At 36.9% G+C, this 23,569-nt stretch overlaps 1 protein-coding gene across 6 annotated transcripts in view; it reads left to right on the forward strand.

Annotated features, from left to right (window-relative positions):
- Nucleotides 1–16,259, forward strand: part of LOC107780082 (protein ANTI-SILENCING 1) — a 29,360-nt gene extending 13,101 nt beyond the window's left edge. For 2 of the 6 annotated variants that reach the window (XM_016600602.2, XM_016600603.2), the window contains exons 5-12: nt 2,375–2,401; nt 5,038–5,130; nt 10,484–10,562; nt 10,822–10,912; nt 13,673–13,781; nt 13,889–14,005; nt 14,092–14,173; nt 15,858–16,259. In XM_016600602.2, coding sequence (XP_016456088.1) covers nt 2,375–2,401; nt 5,038–5,130; nt 10,484–10,562; nt 10,822–10,912; nt 13,673–13,781; nt 13,889–14,005; nt 14,092–14,133 — 558 coding nt within the window. In that variant the 3' untranslated portion in view covers nt 14,134–14,173; nt 15,858–16,259. The remainder of the gene's footprint in view (nt 1–2,374; nt 2,402–5,037; nt 5,131–10,483; nt 10,563–10,821; nt 10,913–13,672; nt 13,782–13,888; nt 14,006–14,091; nt 14,174–15,857) is intronic. The other 4 variants (XM_075239455.1, XM_075239456.1, XM_016600604.2 and 1 more) reach the window with 2 other exon arrangements.
- The last annotated feature ends 7,310 nt before the right edge of the window (nt 16,260–23,569 follow it).

Raw genomic sequence — 23,569 nt, forward strand, 5'->3', positions numbered from 1 at the left:
TGTGGGGCATGAACTAGAGTCCAACTAGCGATGAAATCATGAAACTCTATTTTAAGCTTCTTAGAGTTAGAGTGGAGCCGGGAAAAGGCGAAGACATGGATAAAGATCGCATATCTATAGTTAAATCTTTTCAAACTTTTGAATGCTCCCTCTATTCTATTGTATGTAATTACTTTCCTTTCTTTTTTTGGAACTATCTAATCTTGCTATCCAGTATTCCAGTTTACCCTTGAAGGGTAGCCTTGGAGCAACAATATAGTTATCTCTATGTGACTTATAGGTCACGGGCTCGAGTCGTGGAATTAGCCACAAAAGCTTGAGACAGGGTAAGCTGCCTACATCACACCCCAAAGGGGTGCATCCCTTCCTTGAACTATGGGTGAACATGGAATGTTTCGTACACCGAGCTGTTCTTTGTTTTGGGCTGTTAGCTTATGGCTAAAAACAATCATTATAAAAAATGGTTGTAGCTGTTGGATAACGGTCAGGAAAAAATAATTTCGCCATAACTGGACCTGGTCGTGCCAGGTGGTCCACCTGTCTCCTTAATGGTTTGGTCTATTTTCGAGCTAATTCAAAAAATGAAGGGCCACTCCTAGCTGTTTCTATGGTTGGCCCAGCCTTACCCGTTTTGGTATGGTTGGGCTAAGATATTTTGAGCCTATTTAAAGTTGAGGCTACTAGGCCCAACCAAAATCAGCTTGGGCGAGGGCAGCATGTGAGGCCACGGAGCAGCTATTGGAGTATCAGCTATTGGCATCATTCCACTGTTCATCGACTCTAACAGAGGTTGGAAAACAGATTCCATAAAGTGGAAGCCTTCAGATTTAAGTCGGCTATTCCTGGATATAATTCTAGGTTGAAGCAACTTTGACATGTACACCATTCTGTTCCAAACTATTGTGAAGGCATAGACACTGAATCTCTTTTCTTAGTTCAGTAATTTGTTCCCAGTTAACTGTCTTTTGGAGCACCGTATTGTCAAATTAAGGCACTGATCTGTTAACAGTTTTATTTAAGTAAGCAGATAGTTGGTGAAATATGAGCAAAAAGAGAATGACAAGAAAAAGAGGTTTAGGGTAGGAAGTCCAAGTTCAGAGTCACAAAGCAGTAACACATTTGAAGCCAAATTCGAGAGGACTAGTATGGCAACAAGAAAACTGCTATACCACTAGCATGATCTATCTTGGTATATGTTTCCATAAAAGATAAAATTGAACCCATGTTGTCTTCTCTTTCTCTCTCCAGTCAATATTCATTCTTAGCCTCACTTCTAACTTTTTCTTCTGTATTCTTCTCCTATTTTTTATTATTCCCTTATACCTTGAGATTTCCCTTACTTACTTGCTTCCTTGAGTGCTTCCCATATATTTAAAGCCTATGTCATAAAACTTTTGGATAATCATGCAGGGTTTCTCTGTATGTTTCTAGAAACTGCTTGCCAGTTAGACCATTCACATAAACAATTCAATAAAAATCAGATATCTCAAAAGTCTCACCTTGAAATATGATCTCTATATCTGAGAACACGGTAAGTTCTACTGGTGTTTAATTTACCCTTGCTTGTAGCATAGTGTTGAATCTTAAAGAAAAAAACTTAGCATAATGTAGATCAGATTATTTATGATGTACTAGTTTTAGCTGAGTCTCTTGTCTGACACGAAAAAACTGTTGAAGGGAAAAGAATTCCACCAGAATTAGTTGTTGTCGTCACTTCAGGGAGTCAAATTCCAAATCGTTTCCTGCAGACAAGAATGCACTGTCAACATCTCCGGGATTCTCGTTGCTGCCGAAGATATAAAAAAGATGCTAAATTCAAGTAATTATGGAGAATTAAGATGCTAGGTTGATATGCTTGTAAATTAGAAGATGACTCGTATACTTTTTTTTTTGGTAAAAGTCTGTCTTTTTTAAAAAGAAACTGAAAGCAATATTATTCTTACATCTTATCCTTCTTTCAGTGAAAGAAAAAAGTTTGACTGATGATTTCGTAGAAACTAGTTAGTGTCAAATTATGTCTTCCTACAGGATGGGAAAAAATTGGACGTTTATTCATATTTTTTTTGCCTTTTTCCTTTATCTGGTTTTGGTCGGTGAAAGAAATGTCTTGGATTTACTTGCTGCTGGCTGGTGTATGATTTGATTCTAATGTCATCATCCTTTGTCTGCTTTAGACTTTATGGTATAATGATTTTTATGAGATCTTATTCTTAATTCTGATGCATGTGATCTGTTGTGAGATGATATTAGCTTATGGATATAGTTTGGTGGAACTTTATGCTGCTTCTCTCAATCATGGCTGCTAAGCTGTTTTATTTATAATCTTTGTATTCATATATCAAACTTATATATCCTACTTTATTTTTAATTACAGGAGTCAAGCAAGTGGTTTAAGGCACCTGTAAGTGATCCTATCCTTGGTCCTATTTACAATGCTGATTATGTCCTATGCCAATTAAGTAACTCTATCTGATATGCTGATTATTTTTAGGAGATATATGTAGCTTGTCTAACGTCATAAATATAGGTGAAATGTTTTGAAAAGGCACGTTGTCGGTAATTTGAGCTCAGAATTGTTTCTTTTGTTGTTCTTAAATTGATTCCTTTAGTCAAGTTCTTGCTTTCCCTATTGTGGCATGGTCAAGTTGATTAAAGATCAAGTTTGATGGCTCATGTGTTGGTCGACAAGGTTGGGAGAGCATCATCATGGGAGAAGTGTGACCTTGAACGAATTGCTTGAGCCAAGAAGTCTAGGTCATTGTTTGGCCTGTTCTTGTATTACCAAAGAAATACAAATAAGGGTGAAATATTATGCTTAGGCTAGGACAACATGACCTCATAAATGACTTGCTTTAGTGTTTTTAGCTATTTAGGAATACCATTCTCGGTTACTGCGTATACTAATTAGTTACAAATCCCTTTAGGAACAATAGCTATTGTGAACTCTATGAATAAGATTTCAAAGCTTTGTCTTCATGGAATGAATTGAAAATTTCGGCAATTATGCTGGTTCTTCTTAGTTGTGAAACATAAATTTACCCATGTGAGATAACTAAGGGATATATGAGGGATCCCTTGAACTTCTCCATTTCTTCTCTTGACTTTAGTGGTGGTGTCGAAAGTCCTTGGAGTCTAAAACTCCTTTCCAGGGTTTGATCTATATCCCGGAGCATGCCAAAACTTTTCTATGTTACAATCCTCAAGAGTATGCGTCAGGACTAAAAGCTATTTGTCCCATGTTGCAATACAAAATGGTTAAGCTTTGAACCTGACATAAAAGACAAGCTATGTCCATTGGATTTCTACTCACTATGAACTTACCGGTTCTCATGATATGCCTGATCTTCATAGAATGGACCGTGGTAGCAGGTGGATGGTCTATTTGCTTAATAGTTACATGTGTGATGGATCCAGGCAAATAGTGGGATTTATGTTAAAACTTGCTCAGTTTTTCAGAACGGTGATAGTTTTCAAGTTAATTGATAAGCACAAAGAAAAAAGTTGACATGTGCCGCATGGCAAATAACACAAAGAAGAGAGCTTGTTTAGTCTTTGAAGTTTATAAAGTTGCGTGCGAATGCAATCATTCTTTCTGATATCCATAATGTGGAAACTCTATACTATAATTTGCTCTTACTTAGCTCATCAACAAAAATGTCGCTTGCACATAAATTCCTTTTCTTTTCTATTACTAGTGAAATGTAGATTGGAACGAAAAATAATGTTACGATCTTGATGCTTTTTGCATAAAATATGCTTCCTTTGTCTCAATTTATGTGGCACTATATCTTGTTTAGTCAGTCCACAAAAATATTACCTATCCTCTAAGTTGCTCGGATTCGGGTGTGGGTGTCGATATAGGTGCGAATCTAGAGGTTAGATCCTTCATGATCTTGATTTTAAAGATTCGGGGTGCGGATCAAGTTACAAATACATGTATGAGGATTTAGATATTTTAGCTAAAAGTAATTCAAATATAAAAAATAGTGTTATAAAAATATGTCTAAATTATGAGATATTATGTGAAAAACTTACAAGATATCCGGAGAAAGAGAAAATATTGATCAAGAGGAGAATCCAAGAAGGTGATAAAAGGAAAAGGAAACCATCAAAGTATTCCTTTATTTTCAATTTCACCCTAGCTTTTGTTTTGATTTAAAAAATCATTGTATTTGTTCTGAATTTCTACGTCGAGTTTGGTCAAAGTACCCAAAATCAGTTGACTAGATCTGGTGTGAATCCCATACACCACACTCACATCGTGTCGACACGGGTATCGCACCAAAGTGAAGAGTCCTAGCAACTTAGCATTTCCTTATTTAGAAATAATTTATCTTTAGAATTTCTACTTTACCCTTAATAAATTGATTTACAGCCACACAAATATCTATGTTTTGTTTTAGACCAGAAGTTTCAAAAGTTTTCTTTTCTTTCTTGAACTCTGTGTCGGGTCAAACACCGCTACATAAATTGGGATGGAGAGAGTAATGCATAATGTAACATAACTTTTTATTTTTAATAGTGGTGTCGTAATCAACTTGCACACACCTTGATTGTTTCATTGAATACCTATTATCTCCTACCAGTACAGGCACCGGTAAATCTGCCTACTAAGACGTAGACAGACAGGAAGAAATCTACCGTAACGTATTTATTGACTATTTCTTGAATATAACCATGCTAATAGAAAAGAAATCTATTCAAAGTAAATAAAGTACTCAAGCACATAGCTTGCTAGTTTTTTACTTGTATGCCCATGTCAAGTTGTCCACAAATTTAAGATTAGAAGTTTCCTAACATATGTGGAGCTCTGACCACTTATTTTAATGGAGCTATGATTCACACATTGGAACTGTTAGTTTGTGTGGCGTATCTTACATTACAATCATTGCCATAAGAAAGGGCCCATGTTTTTCTATGTAGCAAAACAATCTATTAGATGATATGATATTTTTGTCGGTGAAAGATACGTATCATTTTTGTCGTATAAGCTCAATTGATAAAATATCTATCATTTTCATTGTTTTTTATATTTAGCCGTGGGAGGAAGTGATGCAAACAGCAAATGAGCAAGGGACGCTTATCTTACTAGAAAATTTGAATCCTGAATATACATCAGGAGAGGTGGAGGTAATACCCTATCCCTTGCCTATTAACTTTGTGATATTATCTAGTTTGACTTGATACCAATTTTGTGATTGTTCCCTTTGGGTGAGCATCATGCTTCTAAGAGTTTTCTTTTGCTTTGTGGCCTTTAACTTAATGTAAGGTTTTGATTTATGCGTCCTTCATGTTACTCATTCCTCTCTTTTTGTTTAACTACCTTATCATAAATATTATTTTACATAGTCTCTTCCTATGTTGCGCGGACTCTTCATTTTAGCTGTCGCACTGGTGTCGACACAATACTAGTAGTGGTAAGGGTGTGGGATACATACCAAGTGTGGTCAATCGAGATCGGATACTTTGACCACATTCCATGGACAAATTCGACTATAATGAAAAATAAAAGATTGAATTTTAGCTTTGTCTATTAGTGTCTAGTGCCTACAAATTGATACAACAACAACAACAACCCAGTGTATTCCCACAAGTGGGGTCTGGGGAGGGTGAGATGTACGCAGCCTTACCCTAACCCTGGACAGGCAGAGAGGCTGTTTCCGATAGACCCTCAGCTAAATGCCTACAAATTGATAAATTCTCAAAATGAAAGATTGAACTATTGGCTGCACTCGATTACCTATAAGTTTTCGCAGAATAGCTCTCATAACTTTGGATATTTTTATAGATCTATTTTTAGAATCTTGATTTTTTTTTTAGCCAAAATTCCCCCACCCGTATCCATACCTGGATTCGTACCCTGAATCCTAAAATTTAGATTATGAAGGATTCGACCTCTAGATCCGCATCTAGATCGGATAGTCGCACCCGAGTCTGAGCAACATAGGGTCTCTTCAAATTAACACTATGATAATTATAGAGTCTTAGCTAGCAAACACTTAACTTGCAGAGTGTTTTTGTGATGCTGGCACAAGCAACGCTTTCTCCAGGTATGTTGTGCAAAGAGAAATTTCTCCTTTTTATAACTTCCTCTTATCAATCTTTGCTTATTCTTGCCCTAGAGGACATTGTCTTCCAATGAACGAACTAAATGAGTTTATGAGCTTTATGAGCTCACTGTTTGATGCTCGCTTTATATATGTGATAAAATGAGTATGTATTCTCCTTGATTAAGTCTATTCCCATCAATTTCCTGCTGCCCATCTCATCGCATGCATGCCTAAAATGTGACTTTTCATAAACCCTTTTAATGATACTAGGATACGCAAGTTGAAGTTAAAGTCAATGAGTTCATAATTCCATGCATCCCACTTTACTAGAAATGCAAAGCAACATATATTGTCTACTAAAATCCCCGAGGGTTAGTGGAGCGCGTTCTGGAGATAAGAAGACACATATCTACGAAGTTGCTCGAATATGTTAAGGTTTCTTTTCTCTTAATAGCCGAGAAATGAGGGCTAGTGGTGCACGGTTCAAAACTTTGTAGATGATGACCTCCCCCTCCCCCTCCCCCCCCTCCCCCCCCGGGGTGCATATGAAGGTTTCTATTTTCTATCTTTAAGCATTTTGATTTGAGAAATGTTCAATAGTGTAATAAAGGGGTAGGAAGGGAGCGAATTTTGACTTGCTTGCCTAAATGACCACACGTCATATCTTTCTATAATTGAAGAAGGTCTATTGTTGGCTCTGTGAAAAGGTGCCTTAGGGAGTGAAGGTTTATCGTTAGGAAAAATTTGACTATAATACAAGTTCTCTAAGACTTTCTTGGGTAATTAGAATTTGCTAGTTTTCTAGGAGGAAATTTAGGTGGATGTTTGCATAATACTTGCATCACCTTAGTTGGATATCCTAAATTCAGTGTTTCACCAATGAGAAGCCATTTTTGTGAAAACATGATATTGGAAGGGATTATGGTACTTAGTTATGTATCAAGTGCTCATTCTTTCATCCGACACCTTTTTAGTTTGCTAGTGAAGTTGGAGAAATAGTTTCATCAGAAGTGATCAGGGATGGGTGAGAGCAAGTGGTTCTCCTTAACCTCCCATAACCTACCCTCCATCACTTCCTTAAACACACCAAATCCACATATCCTTCGGAAATTTCCACCTAGGGGCATCACGAGCGGGAACCACTTGCTCTCGCATCTCAAGTGTGATGTTGGTAAATGACAACACGTCATACCTTTCTCAAAGAAGGGGAACCTTGGAGCAATGATAAAGTTCTCTCCATGCGACCTATAGGTCATAGATTTGAGCCGTGGAAGCAGCCACTAATGATTGCATTAGGGTATGCTGTCTACATTATACCCCTTGGGGTGTAGCCCTTCCCCCGTACTTGCGTGAACGCAGATGCCTTGTGCATCGGGTTTGCCGTCATTACCTTTCTCAAAGCGCTTCCCAAGCATCTTCTAAACTTACCAATTCTCCTTCACGACTCGGCAGTTTAGAATAATTGTCTTGCATGATCCAAGCATAATACTCGGGAGTACATCACTCATCTTGCTCCATGTCGACTGCCACCAACTCCCAATCCTGTTGCAGGTGTTTAGCCCTCAGGATAGCCATTTCTTCGTTGAAGTTGTTCTCGGACAAAACCATGTTGAATGAAGATGCACTCCTGGGTTAAGCCAAATTGGCTTAGAACCCGTAGAGGAGTGTATGGTTGGATTCCTCTTAATCCCTCTAACTCAAAGAAATATATTTTGTTGTGCTTTTACGAATGGTCTCTCGTACATGCGGGACAATCTCCATTGGATGGAGTCTCCCGCGACGTGTCAGAGAGTGGTACCATTCCTCAACGTTGTTTGAGGCGTTCCAATGTCCCATTCTCTCATAATGAGTGCAAATTCTGTTGGCGCTTACAACACAATCGTCCTCTTCAAGTATGCTAGTTTAAACAAGGTGAAATGTATTAAGGACGATTCTCAATAAGTATGAACATGAGATAATCAGTTCAAGGATAGGTGAAGAGGCTAATTTGATTAACTCTTTAACTTGAATTATGAGTATAACTTGATAGAGTTTGATACATCTTTTGCATAGAAACTTTAGCTATACACACAAAATTAGCCGGCAAAATTAAAGGATGCTAAGAAGAATATAAGGATTAGGAAAGCATGCGAGCCAAATGTTCATATATAGGTTAAAAACTGTCTTGGAGAGGTTGGGGTAGTATGGCTTACCAAGCTATTTAATGTTAACTTAAAGGTGGTGAGGATGCCCAAGCGCCGGAGGAGAAGTACGTTGATTTCAGTATATAAGCACAAAAGAGAAGTTCAAAGTTGTATGAACTTTCGCGACTTTGAACTTATCAGACATGATTAAATTTTGAGTTTTAGTGATTCCGTGATAGAGTGTAGAATTTCAATTAAGGACACTGCAACAGTGGTGGAGAACAAATTTGGATTTTTGCCTAGTAGATTTACAGTGGAGGATATATTCTTGCTGAGAAGTTTGATGCAAATTTGTTGGGAGAGGAAGAAACATCTATGCAAATGTGTTTATATAGAGTATGATAGAGTGCTATATATGTCCTTTATGCTGGAGAAGAATGAAATTTAGATAAAATTTATAATTGCCTTAAAAGATATGTATGAGGAGCTATCAGTAGTGTGAGAAGAACGGCTATGCTATTCTGGACATAAAAATTTTACATCAGCGCCAATGGTGCTATTTCCCGTGCTCTCTTGCCAGTCTCTTCCTTCGGAACATCTATCTTTTTAGGGTAGTTCTAACGGTTCCTAAAATCACCTATTCGATTTATAACATATTTCACACTACACTTCATAGTATATCTATAATTAGTTAGTGAAACGACAAATGATTGAGAAGTAACACTCACTTTTTTCGTTTTTAGCATGCATTCTACTTGATGGCTTTTGCAAATGCAGGTGATCTGTCCTGGGTGATTGATGTATTTGATGTTTTCTTCTTGTGTTTACTACATTGTGCTTTCGACCAGAATTGTCTAAGGTGTAAAGCATAGAAAAGCAGCGAAGTCCGTTAGGACTTTAAGCGTAAAATGCATTATTAAAGCACGCGTTTTAATGAAGAAATGAGCTTATGTCGTATATGTAATGCATGAAAAAATATCTGTAAAAAATAAACAATAATTTTTTATACAAAGGAACTAGGAATATTAATCTATAGTGTAATATATGAAATAGAATTCCTTGGTTAATCTCGTCCATAATTATTTAATTATGTTTATTTAGATGTAATGATGCAATTCATGTTTTCAGTGACAAAAGTTCTTATACTACGTGTATAGTTTCTTGATACTATTCATTGGAATTCACTCGTAATGTTTTTTAACAATTTAAATTTTCACTTCCTATTTATCTCTAGTTATGCTCTCTTTAAGATAGAGCTTGTACGCGATGAGGCTCTACCTTTATGAGGTGGTGCCTGTATTCAGAGGCGGACCCACGTGTCTGGTAAGGGGGGGGGGGTCACCGGAGCCCCTAAACCTCGGGAAAATTTCTACATATACATGTATTATATGTATATATACCCGGAGAAACTGCTTTATATTAAATTAGGCACCCTAAAACACTAGAGTCTGGTTGGAGCACTGGTCAAGTCTGCAATTTCCTTTGCTTTCTTATGGAATGTCCGGGTTCAAATCCACACTGCCTCTCCTTCCTTAAGGTTATTTTCTTTTGCAGCCCAGATTTTTAATTTATTTGTTTTTGCCTTTTCATTTTAGGTTCCACCTTAGCCACCTACCCACCCCCAAACACACCCCAACCCCCTTTTTCTTTTGAGTTTTGAATAAACCCCTCCCCTAAAAAGCTCCAAATCACACTTGTCTTTTCGCGTTGCTAAGAGCAAAACTCAGAATCCCTTTTACCAAATTTCAAACCCAACTTCACCTCAACTCACTCACGTCACATGTCAGTCATCACCAGAAGTTTGCTGGCATCCGCCGACACCCAACAACTACGGGTGAAGTCCTCACTTCCGTCTAAATTAAAGATAGTAGTGCCCCCTCCATTTTTAAATCCTGGGTCCGCCTCTGCCTGTATTAAAGCGCCTCTTAAAAGTGACGCAAATCACTAACTAGGGATTCGACTAGCTTCAGTGCTTGAGTGCACATTAAGTGAGCCCTTAACAATACTGTTTGTTACCCTCGGTATTTTTCCAACTAGTGGACCGGGGATGCTACCAAAGCTCGGAGTTCGTGTACACGGCCATGAAATTTTCAGGGGAAATTAAGTTTATCTGGTGAAAGAAAATGGCTAGATTGTACCGTGTACTACGTTCATAACATGCACTTTCTGCCCTGCTCTTAGTTTCCTATCAGTCCGATGGTATCCTTTTCTATTAGCACCAACAATTGGTTGGGAGGGGGGCTGGCTTGTATTCATAGCTTTTGCCTGGCTGTCTCCTACATACTGATGATTGTGTTTATAACATTGCAGGATATTATCTGGCATGCATGTAGAGAAAACTGCACAACCAAAATGGTCCAGCGCACTGCTTTCTCTAGCCCTTACTCTGGTATGTTTTCAACTGGTCAATCTTTCTATCTATAAGCTTCTACTGGTTATCTAATCGGAATATTATTTTTTTGGGGTCTGTCAAAATGATATATGAAGTTTATGCTATTTTAACGATCCCTGTCCCATTTCCTTATTTTTTTTTTCTTCTTTTGTCTTAAAACGGTAGAGTGGATAGTATTTAATCAAAGAAATGCCACTTTTTGCTCGTGGCTAAATCCCGGGTGCCTGCTTTTAACTTCATTTTTTTTATGTGGCAGGTAGAGCTTTAGTTGCATTCAAAACAAGAGGAGTAGCAGAAAGGGTTACTAAAAAGTTGGCCGATGGATGCCTAATGGTGTCAAATCAGAGGTATATATCGATTTATATTCTTTTTGGCACAACAATTATTGAATGCTCGAGTGTCTAGATGAATTTTAGGATGAGGACTCAGAGTAGTTCATTGGGTTAGTTAGATTGGTTAGAATAACACAAGCTCTTCAAAAAATAAAAATTGGCAAAGTTGTTTCCATTAATGCTTCCATGTAGTAGACTGTTTTGGTACTTATAAATTAACATAGTAGACTACAACAACATATCCAGTATTATCCCACACCGTGAGGTCTGGGGAATGTAGTGTGTACGCAGACCTTACCCCTACCTTGTGAGGATTTTGAGGTTGTTTCCAATAGACCCCCGGCTCAGGAAAACATAAGCACCACATTAATGAAAAATTAACAAAGTAGACTGTTGGTTTTACATGAATATTGAGTTCCAGACCTGGTTTTTTGTGAACATGAACAAGGAATTCATTCTTCCCTTTTTTTTTTCTTTTTTTTTTTGTGTTAACTGAATTCTGTACAGGACACCAAATAGATAGGGTGGTTGTCACGATCTAAGCCCCTGGCACATATTGTCCGTTTGGCCCATGATTTGTCCCTTGGGCTATGTTATTATCGAGTCCAACAACGCGCGTACCATGTGAACTTGTGTTGTGCCTTATAAAACTCTTCATTTTTCTCTCCCATTCCAACGTGGGATTCGCCTAAAGTGACATGTGCACCCGTTCTTCGGAAACTTATCAGTCTTGTTTGACCCTGCCTTGTCTCCCTACCCTGCATCATAGGCCCGTTCTTAGGACTCAACGTCCTTACTGAGGGGCACCACTAGGGGTGGGGGGGGTGTTCATGGTTTGATTTGGATCAGTTTTTCCCTAAAAAGAAACCAAACCAAGAAAGTCGGTTTTTCAAATATTGGAATCAAACCAAACCAATTAAGTCGGTTTTTTTTATCGATTCGGTTTATGCCGGTTTTTGTTGGTTTTTTGGTTATTTATCGGCTTTTTCTTAAATATGAGACGTACACTACCAAACACATATTCCGGCGACTACATTTTCAACGTAACGCTATCAAACCAATTGCTCTTTAAGAAATCTATCATTTACCAAGATATATTAATGATAATTGAATTAAATAGTGATGAATAATTTAAGGACTCAATTAAAAATAGATTATTTTTAACATGAAATAGTTTCTTATACTTAACAAAAGAAATCTACCAATCAAACTAGAATGTAAAGGCAAAAAAAGGACAGCACAGTGCACAAAGCATCCCTCCTTCACGCAGGGACTAGATTATTATAATAGCAAAGAATTAGACTAAAAGTGCAAATAATCAATATGTACCATAAAATTTTAAAATGTTTGTATAATAATAAATGTGGTTCGGTTTTTTCGGTTATTTTTTTATTAAAACCAAAACCAAACTAAATTTTATCGGTTTTTAAAATTCAAAACCAAACCAAACGAAAAAAGTATTTGTTTTTTTGGTCGGTTTGGTTCGGTTTTTCTGGTTTTTATGAACACCCCTAGGCACTGCCATACTGATAGAGAATCTCTGATACCATATTTGTCACGACCCAAGTCCATGGCATGTATTATCCGTTTGGCCTAATAGAGCTAACATATTTGTCTTTTGGTTTACGCCATCATCGAGCCCAAAAGCGCGCGTAACATGTGAACTTGTGTTGTGCTAAGCTTTTCACTTTTCTCTCCCATTCCGATGTGGGATTTGCCTAAGATGACTTGTGCACCCATTTTTTAGAAGCTTTCCTTCCTAGAAGCTTGCCTGCCCTGCTTGATCTGCCCTCATTGGCTTGCACTCCCTCATTGGTGCCACAACTGTTAACTGTTTTTTAATCACAAGGTCATTCAGCAAATTAATTTTAGTCTTTTGATTTCCTGGTGGTTTTATCGAACACTGGGAGTTGGACTTATTCTTGGTTTGGGGAAAGCCTTAATATTACTTGTGACTATACGACGGGATCAACTTGGTTTCTTTGCAACCTTTAATTTTCTACAAAGAGACCTGGTTGCTGGATAAGTGGATATGCAATTGCAGGATCCCTGCTTTTTATTTATTAATTTGTCTTCTTTTTTTCTGGTCTCCTCCCCCCTTCTTTCCACTTGCTCGTCGTCATATAAAACATCTGGTACCCAGTGAAGCAGCTGTTAAGATATTGTTTACTTTGATATTGGTTTTTTGTCATATACGATCATATGGGAATGACCTTATGGAAACTTTATCATAAAATATTTTTTAGGGAAGGTTTGGGAGTGTTTCATCATGATTTGTAGATACATTGGTGTCTTTTTGTTCTTTTCTTACCTTTTTAAACGGAGAAACATAGGATTTCAATGTACAAATTTGGTGTTAATAATACATGTTTTAGTTAGATATTAGAGTGTCTGCTGACTAAACCCTCTGCCCAAGGAAATAAGATATGACCTACTTTGAATAGCACACAGGGTAAGAGTGAGATATCTGACTAGATTATTATATTTGAGTTTGATAAAAGAAATTTTACAATAATAATGTGAATTGTGAAAATAGTTATATTTTATTTTAGGTTAATGGCAACATAAAGTCTAAAATAGTTTAATGAAGTGTTAATTTATGTTACTTAAAAAAAATTTGAATGAGAAAAAAGTTTTCATTTAGTGAAAGTTATGGGGAAGGAGTAAGGTGATATAAATTATTTTTTTCGAGTGAACCTGAAACGGAACAGCATAATATTCAAACATGTTTGGCTAGGATGGTTTCCCATTGCCTAAAAGTTTTTTAATGCGCAGGCCGCTCGTTGCAAGCTTTGTATCTCTTCCTAAAACGGAAGGAAACGCTTCATCATTAGCTGGGCATTTATGTGTTGACAAACTAAGACTACAACTGCAGCGGGAAATGGTCAGTATCTCTCCTGTCTACTGTGTATCCCAAAAAAAAAAAAGACATACCATCTGAACACGTTTGTCTAGCTTAATCAATCCTTTTTTATCGTGTTTATTATTCAGAGAGAAGCAGTGTCTACTTCTCATTGTTCTCAGCCCAACACTATTGAGTATGAAATGGCCAATGAGTGGCGCTTATTGCAAGCAAGATCTGACAGCTGGTGGAATCGGTTATATAAGGTTTGGAACTAGTTTGGATCAGTAATGTTCTTCTTGTATCTTACATTACCTTCATTCTGAGAGCTCACTTTAATTGTTTGTTTTAGCAACAAAAGGAGGACCTAACAAAAATCGCGTCAGGACTCTGAGAGAAAATAAGAAGCTACAGCTTTGTACAGTGTACTTGTGGTTAGTATCCTTTAACCGCATGTCTTATTTTGTACTAATCTCGTTCTTTTATCGAGGGATTTTGTTAATTATATATAGGTAGGTATACAAAATGTTTGATGCAATGGAGATTCTGATGTATGAATTTGAAGATGGTCACATTATGATGGCACCAAATCAAACATTATCTTATTTGAATGTCATCTATATATGAAGAGAAGAAAAGGCGGTGTTTGTCCATAAACAAACATACCCAGATTAATGTAGTTGATATTTGCTGAATAAATTTTGTCTACCAAAACGATAAAAAGCTTCCTGTTTTAGAAGTGGATAATGCAGAAACTATGGGATGATATTGGCATCAATATGTAGGATTGGCTACTTGTAGGAAAGAGAGCGTCAATAGAGAGCTTGTGTTAAAGACTACTTTTGCATCAATAAGCACAACACTCTGGTTTCTTATCTTCTCAGATTTGAGCATTGTTAAGGCTTTGCTCACACCTGGTTCGTTAATAGAGAAGGCAATATTTTAGTAAGGCTGTCATAAAAGTAAATTTACACACAGTTGGCGCCAAATTGAAAGTGTAATGCTATTTTTGCTTCTATGGTGCATGGATATTGTGGAGAATTACAGTAGGTAAAGCGTCTAAACCATACAAATGTTTTACATAGGTTTATATTTTAGATCTAATACTTAATATATTCGTGGTTGATTATATCATATTTCTTATCTTATTCTTTCTTATGGGCTGCTTTTTATGTTGGGAAGTACACGTGTCTTTTTGGAGCTGACTTCTTCTGGTGAAGGTGTTGTTCCAATAGTTTCCTCTGGAGCTATGCATTTTTGCTTGATTGACACATTTGTGGGTTAGGATCTAACCTTCTGCATGTACAGTGATGTTACTGTATTATCTGGAAAATGTCAAAACTGAGGTTTTCCTTTTTCCGTGAAAGATTGAGTGAAATCATGACATGCTCTATCATGTGATAGAAATGCTATATTGAAGTGAGGGTAAGAACCACCTAGCTAATGTGATGTGGCCTAGTATTCTTTTCAGTACTTAAAAAAGTGTGCCTTGTGGTAAGTTTTAATTCCGAGCAGTCATCTTTTAGGTTCTTCCTATGTATCCGCACATCGATCCTTTGTTTTGGTTGGCCTTTCAAGTCTTTTGGATCCTCCAGTTCTTTTTTCCACACATTGGAGTCCTATGTTTTCTAGCCCCCAGGGTTTAGGTCTAGTGTTGAGAGCGGAACATATGATGTGCGGTTAGGCGCACGTCATGAGTTCAAACTCTACTGCAGACAAGAACCTGGTATTTGTTTAAGTGGAGAAGGGTAGAGGGGCAACCCATTTTCCACCGAGTTTCAAACTGTGTGCAGCTGACTCTCGGGGCTTTTTCGGTTAGAAAAATTTTTAAAAAATTGTGTTTTCTATCTTTAACTCTGTTCCCTGAAAGATGGCTAAAATTTTGTGTTGCGTTCAGTTATAGTATGTTGGAGATGCACTAAATCTAATTTACCATTATTTGCATGCATGAAAGTTGACTACAAATCCAATGCTATGAGATGCTTATCTCTCACGCCTAGCAACAGGCTTACGAATATGAAATCAGGCCAAACTTTAGGACGGAGCTGGAATAGATAATGTGTTTGCTAGTTGACAAGGTTACCAAATATTTAACTGATTTGTTCTTCTGCTTCTCAGGTTCGGATAAATGACCAGTAGCCGCTCATTCCTTCAGGGATCGGGCAATTTTTGGCTGTACATATATGAAACATTCACGTATTGCAGTGTTTTTTGTTACTTAGGTTCTCCACTTTTGAAGTTGTAGTAGAAGTTGGGTTTCTTTTTCATTCTGTGATCTCTGTACCCTAATCCCTAACCAACCTTCCATTGGCCCCCCCGAACCTCATGGTTGAGGGCAATTCATCAACGTTAAAAGTTGCAAAATTTTCCTTGCAATGATGTATGCATATTTCTATCAGAAATTTTGCTCTATGAATTGCTCTTGGCCTGAACGTTTTGTTCAATAGCTGTAGAAATAAGAATTCGCTTGGAAAAGCAGTGAAGTTTTGAAGTTGGCAATGAAACTTAATCTTTGTACCAGACCACAATTTCATTGCTTGAATAATATGTACAACTGTTGGCAATAATCATAAACGTAGATATGGATATTACTTCATTAATCTCCAAAAGTAAAAAATGTTAATTGGTTTTTCTTATGCATTATCATGCCTTTCAGCTGCCTCACATTTTGTTATTTTATGTTAATGCCACCATTGTGGTGGGAGGTAAAGGCTTGACCTTGACCTGTGTATTATAGTCAGTAGGCAAAAATTTGGACATGTAACTTTCCGCATCCTTTACAAAAGAAGGCTAGTAATGACCATATGGCATAGAGCAGGCCTAATACAGAAAGATTAATATGTAATATGTCAACCTCCGTGAAGAATTAGATGTTTTCTTTTGTAAACTCCAGTTAGCAAGAATATTAGCTGTATAATTGGTCTAGAAAAGTAAAAGTTGTCTTCCTGCACAAGCTCAAAAATTCTCCAGTACAAATGATATTTGTCAAGGAATGATGGATTGGTTATTGATTGCATTAATGATTACTTAGAGAGTCGGATTCAATAATAACCTCCCTGTAACCTTTGTCCAGGCACAGGCCCATGAGTATGGCTTTAGCTTCAGCCATATTGCTTGAGAAAAAACTAAAGAAGCTAGAGAAAAAGCCATCACAAGATTTCCTCTGGGATCCCTTAGAATTTCACCATCTCCTGCTAGCCCCGGGTTTCCTTTACTGCATCCATCTATGTTGAGTTTTAGGTAGCGATCTGGAGGTTTAAGCCATTTAATAGACGATAGTGAGAGCTGGTTTGATATTATCCAAGATAAGACACAGGTGTGTCCGATTACTAAAGTTTGGGAGGGAAATGAAATTGATAGTAGTGATAGTGATCATAGTGGCTTGAATCATTCCCTCTCCAAATCTAGCTGCACATCTTCTTTTCCACAGTTCCCAACAAATGATACTAGGTAGGCATTTAAGTATGAAATCAATCACTTTATGCTTCCCTTTGGTTAGCCACCATATAAAGCGAAGCCGTCTTAAATTTCCAGTTTAGGGAATTCTAAGATAGTTCCTAAAAAACTTTCATGTGGCTAAAGCACTCTTAACTTTTCAGAAAAATATGGTCAATAATCAACATGAACACATAGAAGGGCCCGTGAGTAGGAAGCCTTTTATGAATTAGCCTCATCATAAGGCAAGAGATTTTAAAAGGCGTTTTCTTATGCCAAATATAGATGGCAGAAAAAGTATGATTCCTTGTTTGTTTCATTTCCACTATTGGATAAAGTCAAGATAGGAAGATCATTCTTGAAGAGGTCAGGAGGAGGTAGAGCTGCAATATATCTTCGGCTAGAACCTCTCTTAGCTTATTCACATCCCATGAACCTCCTTGCTCTGACCATTTATCCCACCAGAAAGAAGCTTCACCATTCTTTAGTCTCGAGAGAATGTGTTTCTCAGCATCATCCTTTATGTCCATCAATTTTCTCCATATTTGTGAGTGACTAGGCTTCCAGGTGGCCTTAACAGGGTGACTTTTGTTACAATATTTAGCTTCCATAAACTCTCTCCAAAGAGAAAACGTAGTCCTTAAACTCCACCAAGCTTTAGCAGCAAAAGCTTTATTAATATCATGGATAGACCTGAATCTAGCACCACCTTCCTTCTTTTCCAAGCATAATGAGGTCCATGAGTACCGATGGTATTTTTTCCCTCCCTCGGTATTAGCCTAGAGGAAGTTGGAGCATTGTTTTTCAATTAGTTGAAGGGTAGTCCTTGGTGGATTGGTAGCAGTCAGTATATGCATTGAGATTGAATAGAGGACTGCCTTGATAAAGATTGTTTTTCCACTAAAGGACATGAGCTTACCGTTCCAACCTTGAATCTTTTTTCCCCACTTTAGCTGTAAGTTCATTGAAGTATTCCACTTTCTTTACTCTTATGTAAATAGGGGCTCCTAGATATTTGAAAGGGAATTGTCTCTTAGAGAATCCGATTACCTAATTGATGTATTCTATCTGGATGTTGCCAGAATTAGGATGCATGTAAAAGTGAGATTTTTTGAGGTTGATAACTTGTCCAAAGATATTGGTATAGTCTTGGAGGCATTGGTGAATAATCTGGATAGAGGCAGTATCAGTGGAGCTAAAAAGAATGGTGTCATCTGCATTTGAGAGATGTGTAATGTGTGGGCCATTTTTTCTCATTTTATAGGGTTTGAAATCCTGACTAAATATGATTCTATTCAACTTTCTAGATAGGGGTATGAAAGAGATAACAAAAAGGGATTGGGAAGATTGGATCTCCTTGTCTAAGGCCCCTTGAGGAAGGAAAAAAACCTTTTTTGCAACCATTTAAAGGCAATGGAATACAAAATATTTGATATCAATCTAAAGATCATGTCTATCCAACTTTCACTAAAACCCAACTTCCTTATCATTTGACACAGAAAAGACCAAGAATGTCATAGGTTTTTAATATATCTTATTTGATGATGACATTGTCCCCATTGTTGTCTCTGCCCATATTATGAGCTAATTCCTGGGGGAGTATGATCGACCTTTGATGAAGCCGGACTGATTTGGAGAGATGATTCTAGGTAGTAATTCAGTCAACCTCTTATTCATGAGCTTAGATATGATTTGAAAGTCACATTGACCAGACTTATATGTCTAAGATGTGTCATTGTTTCAGAATCATCTACCTTTGGTATGTGAACCAAACTAGTGTGAGTGATGTACCTTGGTAGGTCATTACCTGCAAAAAAGAAAGAGATTAAGTTAGTTAAATCTTGAGCAATAATCCCCATGCTTCTTGAAAGAAAGAAGATGTAAAACCATCAGGTCTTGGGGTAGAGTCTGGGTTCATGGTGAAGACAATATTCTTTATTTCATCCTCTGTGGGTTCTTTAACTAGGTTGTCATTTTCTTGATCAGTGATCAACTAGTTTATGCAATCCAAGCTATCTAGTTCAGCTTGCTCTTGAGGTTTTTTGAAGATATTCTCAAAAAATCTAACAACTTCATTAGCTATTTGATCCTTATTCTCTAACCACTGGTCATCTTCATCCTTGATTTTCTGTATAGTCAATCTTCTCCTCTTTCTAGTAATAGAAGCGTGAAAAGATGGGGTATTTAAATCTCTTTCCTTGGTGCATTGTAGATTTGCTTTTTGTTTCCAATTGGCATGTTTTATTTTCAGATGTCTAGTCAGTTCAGCTTTTTTCTGATTAAGATTGGTTCTGTTCTGCTCAATGTTATTCAAGACAAAAAGCTCCTCAAGGTTCTCAATTTTCTTCTCAAGATCTTTAGTATCTACAAAATATCTCCTAAAGTGAGCCTGGACCAAGCTGAAAATTTAGAGGTAACTCTCTTCATTTTCTGATGGAATTTCTAGTAAGGATTACCCTCGATTTGAGTATTCCAGCTCCTTGAATCAATTATTTGAGATCTCCTTATTTAGTCCAAATATTCAAGAACTTGAAGTACTTTATTGGGGGTGGTGAAGAGTCTGCCACCTTCAGTAGGGGATGAGCATGATCGGAGTTGACCCTAGGCATATGAGTGACTGAGGATTTTGGGAATTTATTGGCCTAGTGGTTAATCAGGGCTCTATCAAGCCTTTTCCAAATCCTCCTATCAGGTGCCCAATCATTACATTAGGTGAATTTGTTGCTAGAGTATCCTAAGTCCATAAGGTCACAGTCAAGTATATTAGGGGTGACATGTGGGCCGGGTCCGGTCCTAAGTGGGCTTCGCGGGCCCGGTTCTAAGTGGACCAGTCCTAGACGGGCCGGTCCTAAGCGGTCCCGGGCTTCGCGGGCTTCTCGTTGGAACCGGTCCGGGACCGGGACCACCAACTAGCGGTCCCGTGTTAAGTGGGCCGGTCCCGGGCCTAAGCGGGCCCAAACGGTCCTAAACTGGCCCAAGTGGGCCCAGCGGAAACTTTCTATTTTTTAGATTATTTTTATACAAGTTAGAAAAAAAATAGTAATAAAAATATCTAAGGCAATTCCTAGTAAATTATATTATACAAATGTCACCTAAATTTTTTAATTCAAATTTAAAGACAAAAATATTGTAAAGAGATATTCAAAGCAATGCGTTATAATATATATACTATACTATACTATATATACATCTTAAGATATATAAGCTATATTCGATTTACTATATATACATCTTAAGATTTATACATTAATATTCGATTTATATACTATATATATAAAGACCAAAACCAGCTAGTAGAGAGAGAGAGAGAGAGAGAGAGAGAGAGAGAGAGAGAGAGAGAGAGAGAGTATAGTATATACTATATTATACTATATGTATAGCTTAAGGTATATAAAAAGACAAAAATATTGTAAAGAGATATTCAAAGCAATGCGTTATATTTTTATTATAGCATTAAAAAATCATGGTAATATCTTTCTTAGTCTTCCTCTCCCCTATGGAATGAGCACAACAAGGTGCTAATACCACCATTGAGAAGAAAAAGAAACTAATCAAGATGTACTAAAATACAAGTTACATATTAATTTACATGGTATCTCTTACAAATTTCATAAATCCTTCAAGGTCCGGAGGAATTTTCGTTGGTAGTGGCGGAAATGAAGCTTGGTCATCACCGCTTCCAGGCGAAGCATCATCCTCCGCAAGTTCAACTAGCATTTCTTCATAAGCTTCATCTACCTCTGGTTGTGATTCAGCAAGTCCAAAATTTCTTCTTTCCGAACGGATCCAATCTCTGAAAAATACTGATTTTTCCAAGCTCTCCCTCATAGACGCTCTATAATCACCGAGTTGAAGTCTTGCTTGACTGAAAGCGCTCTCTGATGCCACTGTTGAAGCTTGAATAGTTAAAATATCTCGAGCCATCCTAGAAAGAATCGGAAAGTATTTTTCCTTGTCCTTCCACCATTCCAAAATATTAAAGGAGCCGTCGGGATTCACTTCCTCAATTCCCTGTGACAAATAAACTTCAAGCTCATTTAGTTGTGAAAAATCACTAGTACTAGAACCTTGAGAACCTCTGAACCCTGCCCAAGCACTAAGTGCTCTTACTCCCGCAGTTCTTTTAGATGATTGAGAACTAGAAGAAGAAGGAGTTGGAACATTTGGTCTAGCATGATCTAATGCAACTTGATAAGCATTATAAATAGTTTGAATATTTATTTTAATTGAGGCTATTGCGTCCGCAAGTGTAGACAACTCCTCATCTTCAAGTGCTAAACCATTATAAATAGTTTCATACCAAAATTGAGGACCTCCTAATTTCATAGTAGGATTTAACAATGCAGCAATACCATAAATAGGAGGAATAGGGAAAAAATATTTTTTAAATTTTTTTCTCATGGAATCAATAGCAAGTTGATAAATTTCCTCACCCTCTGAAAAATAATCAAACAAATTTGCAAGTTCTGCAATATAAACTAAACAGTTAGAAATAGTAGGATAATATTGCCTAGAAAATTCATTTGTAGCAATATAAAATTTTAAAAAAAAATCTACAAGCATTTTAACATTAGCCCAATCCGCATTTATAAGGTACTCATCATCATCACTTATATGAGCATTAAACGTTGAGTTTATGGGGTTTCTATATTCATATGCAATAACTAAACTTTCATACATGTAATTCCATCTAGTTGGACAAGGTTTATGAACCTTTCTTTCTCTTAGGCCAAATTCATCGCATCTTTTAAAATATTCTCTAAGTCTACTTCTACGGTTTGAATAAAAAAGCCAATTAAGAGCCATTTTAACCTTTTTAATTTCAACATTTAAAATTCGCATACTATCACCCACAATTAAATGGTAAATATGACAAATATATCTAACATGAAAAATGTTACTAAATGCAGGACTTAGTGTAGTGGTAAGCAAGGCTACAATATTTGTGTTACTAGTAGCATTATCCATTGAAACTGACATTATTTTATCACTAATGCAAAAATATCTACAAATATCCGTAATCGTGCTAGAAATAAACTGCCCTGTATGACGTGAATTAATTATTCTATAAGCAATAATGCGCTTTTGCATTATCCAATCCTCATCAATCCAATGACTGGTAACAGTAAGGTAATCACAGTCATTACCACTTCTACCAATATCAGTTGTAATAGCAACACGATAATTTATATGAGTAAATAAATAGCGCAAATATTGTTCATATTCATATTTATATTTATAAATATCTCTTTTTACGGTTGTGCGAGGAAAATTTTTATAAGTAGGATTATAAACTTTTCTAATATAATGCACAAAGTGAGGGCTAGAAGGAAAACTATAGGGTAAGCACATAATAGTAACCATTTTTGCCAATTCTTTCCGATCTTTTTTTGGATCATAATATAAAATACCACCGGTAACAATGTTAATTCCCGGTTGAAATTGATTTGACCCGATACTAAGGTCAGCCATACTAGGTGCACTTGTCCCCTCAGCCAAAGCTTTCATACGAAAATATCTAGCTTTATCTTGAGGGTGTAGCAATATGTGTCTAGTCAAACTTCCCGTCCGTCCGTCCCAAACTTCCCGTCCCCCCCGACTTCCAACATATTTAAAAACTAACTCTTTGCCACAAGTTTTACACTTAGCCCTATTTTTTTCTCTTAGTTGAGTAAAAAATGGCCAAACAAGAGATGTTTCTGCCCGTTTAGAAGGTTGTCTAGAAAAAGTAGGGGCAGTAACATGAGGGTCAGACGGGGGATCATTTAGATTATTATTAGTTGGGTTAACTTCAGGAGCAGGACTAGTGGGTGTATCGTCATCCGGTTGCGTTTCATCAAAATCTATTTCTTCATCATCATTTTCATCAATAATTGGATTACCATAAAGAGCATTCATATATTCATGGTTTAATTGTTCACCGGGTGCAATATTATGAAAAAATTGGCTCTCGGTAAATTATAATAAACTATTATCGCTATCAAGAATAGCAGGTGTAGGACGGGTAACAGGTTTCGGCCGGGGAGCCGGGGGAAGTGGAGGAGGAACAGATTGGCCACTAGATTCACCACTCTTGAATTTTTCCTTATTTTTACTAAACATTATTTTTAGGGAATAATCCATCTTAATTAATCAAGCAAAGTAAATAAAACAAACAAAATTATAATATTAAAACTTAAGAGTTGGAACGAGTTTACCGAATTGACGAACAACTTGTTGAAAAATAATTATCGTTGAAGACTTGAAGACTTCAATTCACCAACTTCACAATTTTGCACAAATTGTAACAATTAAGTAAGCAATTATAGAAGAATATTAGAGAGAGATTGAGAGAGATTGATGATTTTGTGAGAAAAATAAAAGAATGAGGGGGTATTTATAGTTGAAAATAGGGA

The sequence above is a fragment of the Nicotiana tabacum genome, chromosome 19, assembly GCF_000715075.1.
Source record: "Nicotiana tabacum cultivar K326 chromosome 19, ASM71507v2, whole genome shotgun sequence".
Classification (NCBI taxonomy): Eukaryota; Viridiplantae; Streptophyta; class Magnoliopsida; order Solanales; family Solanaceae; genus Nicotiana; species Nicotiana tabacum.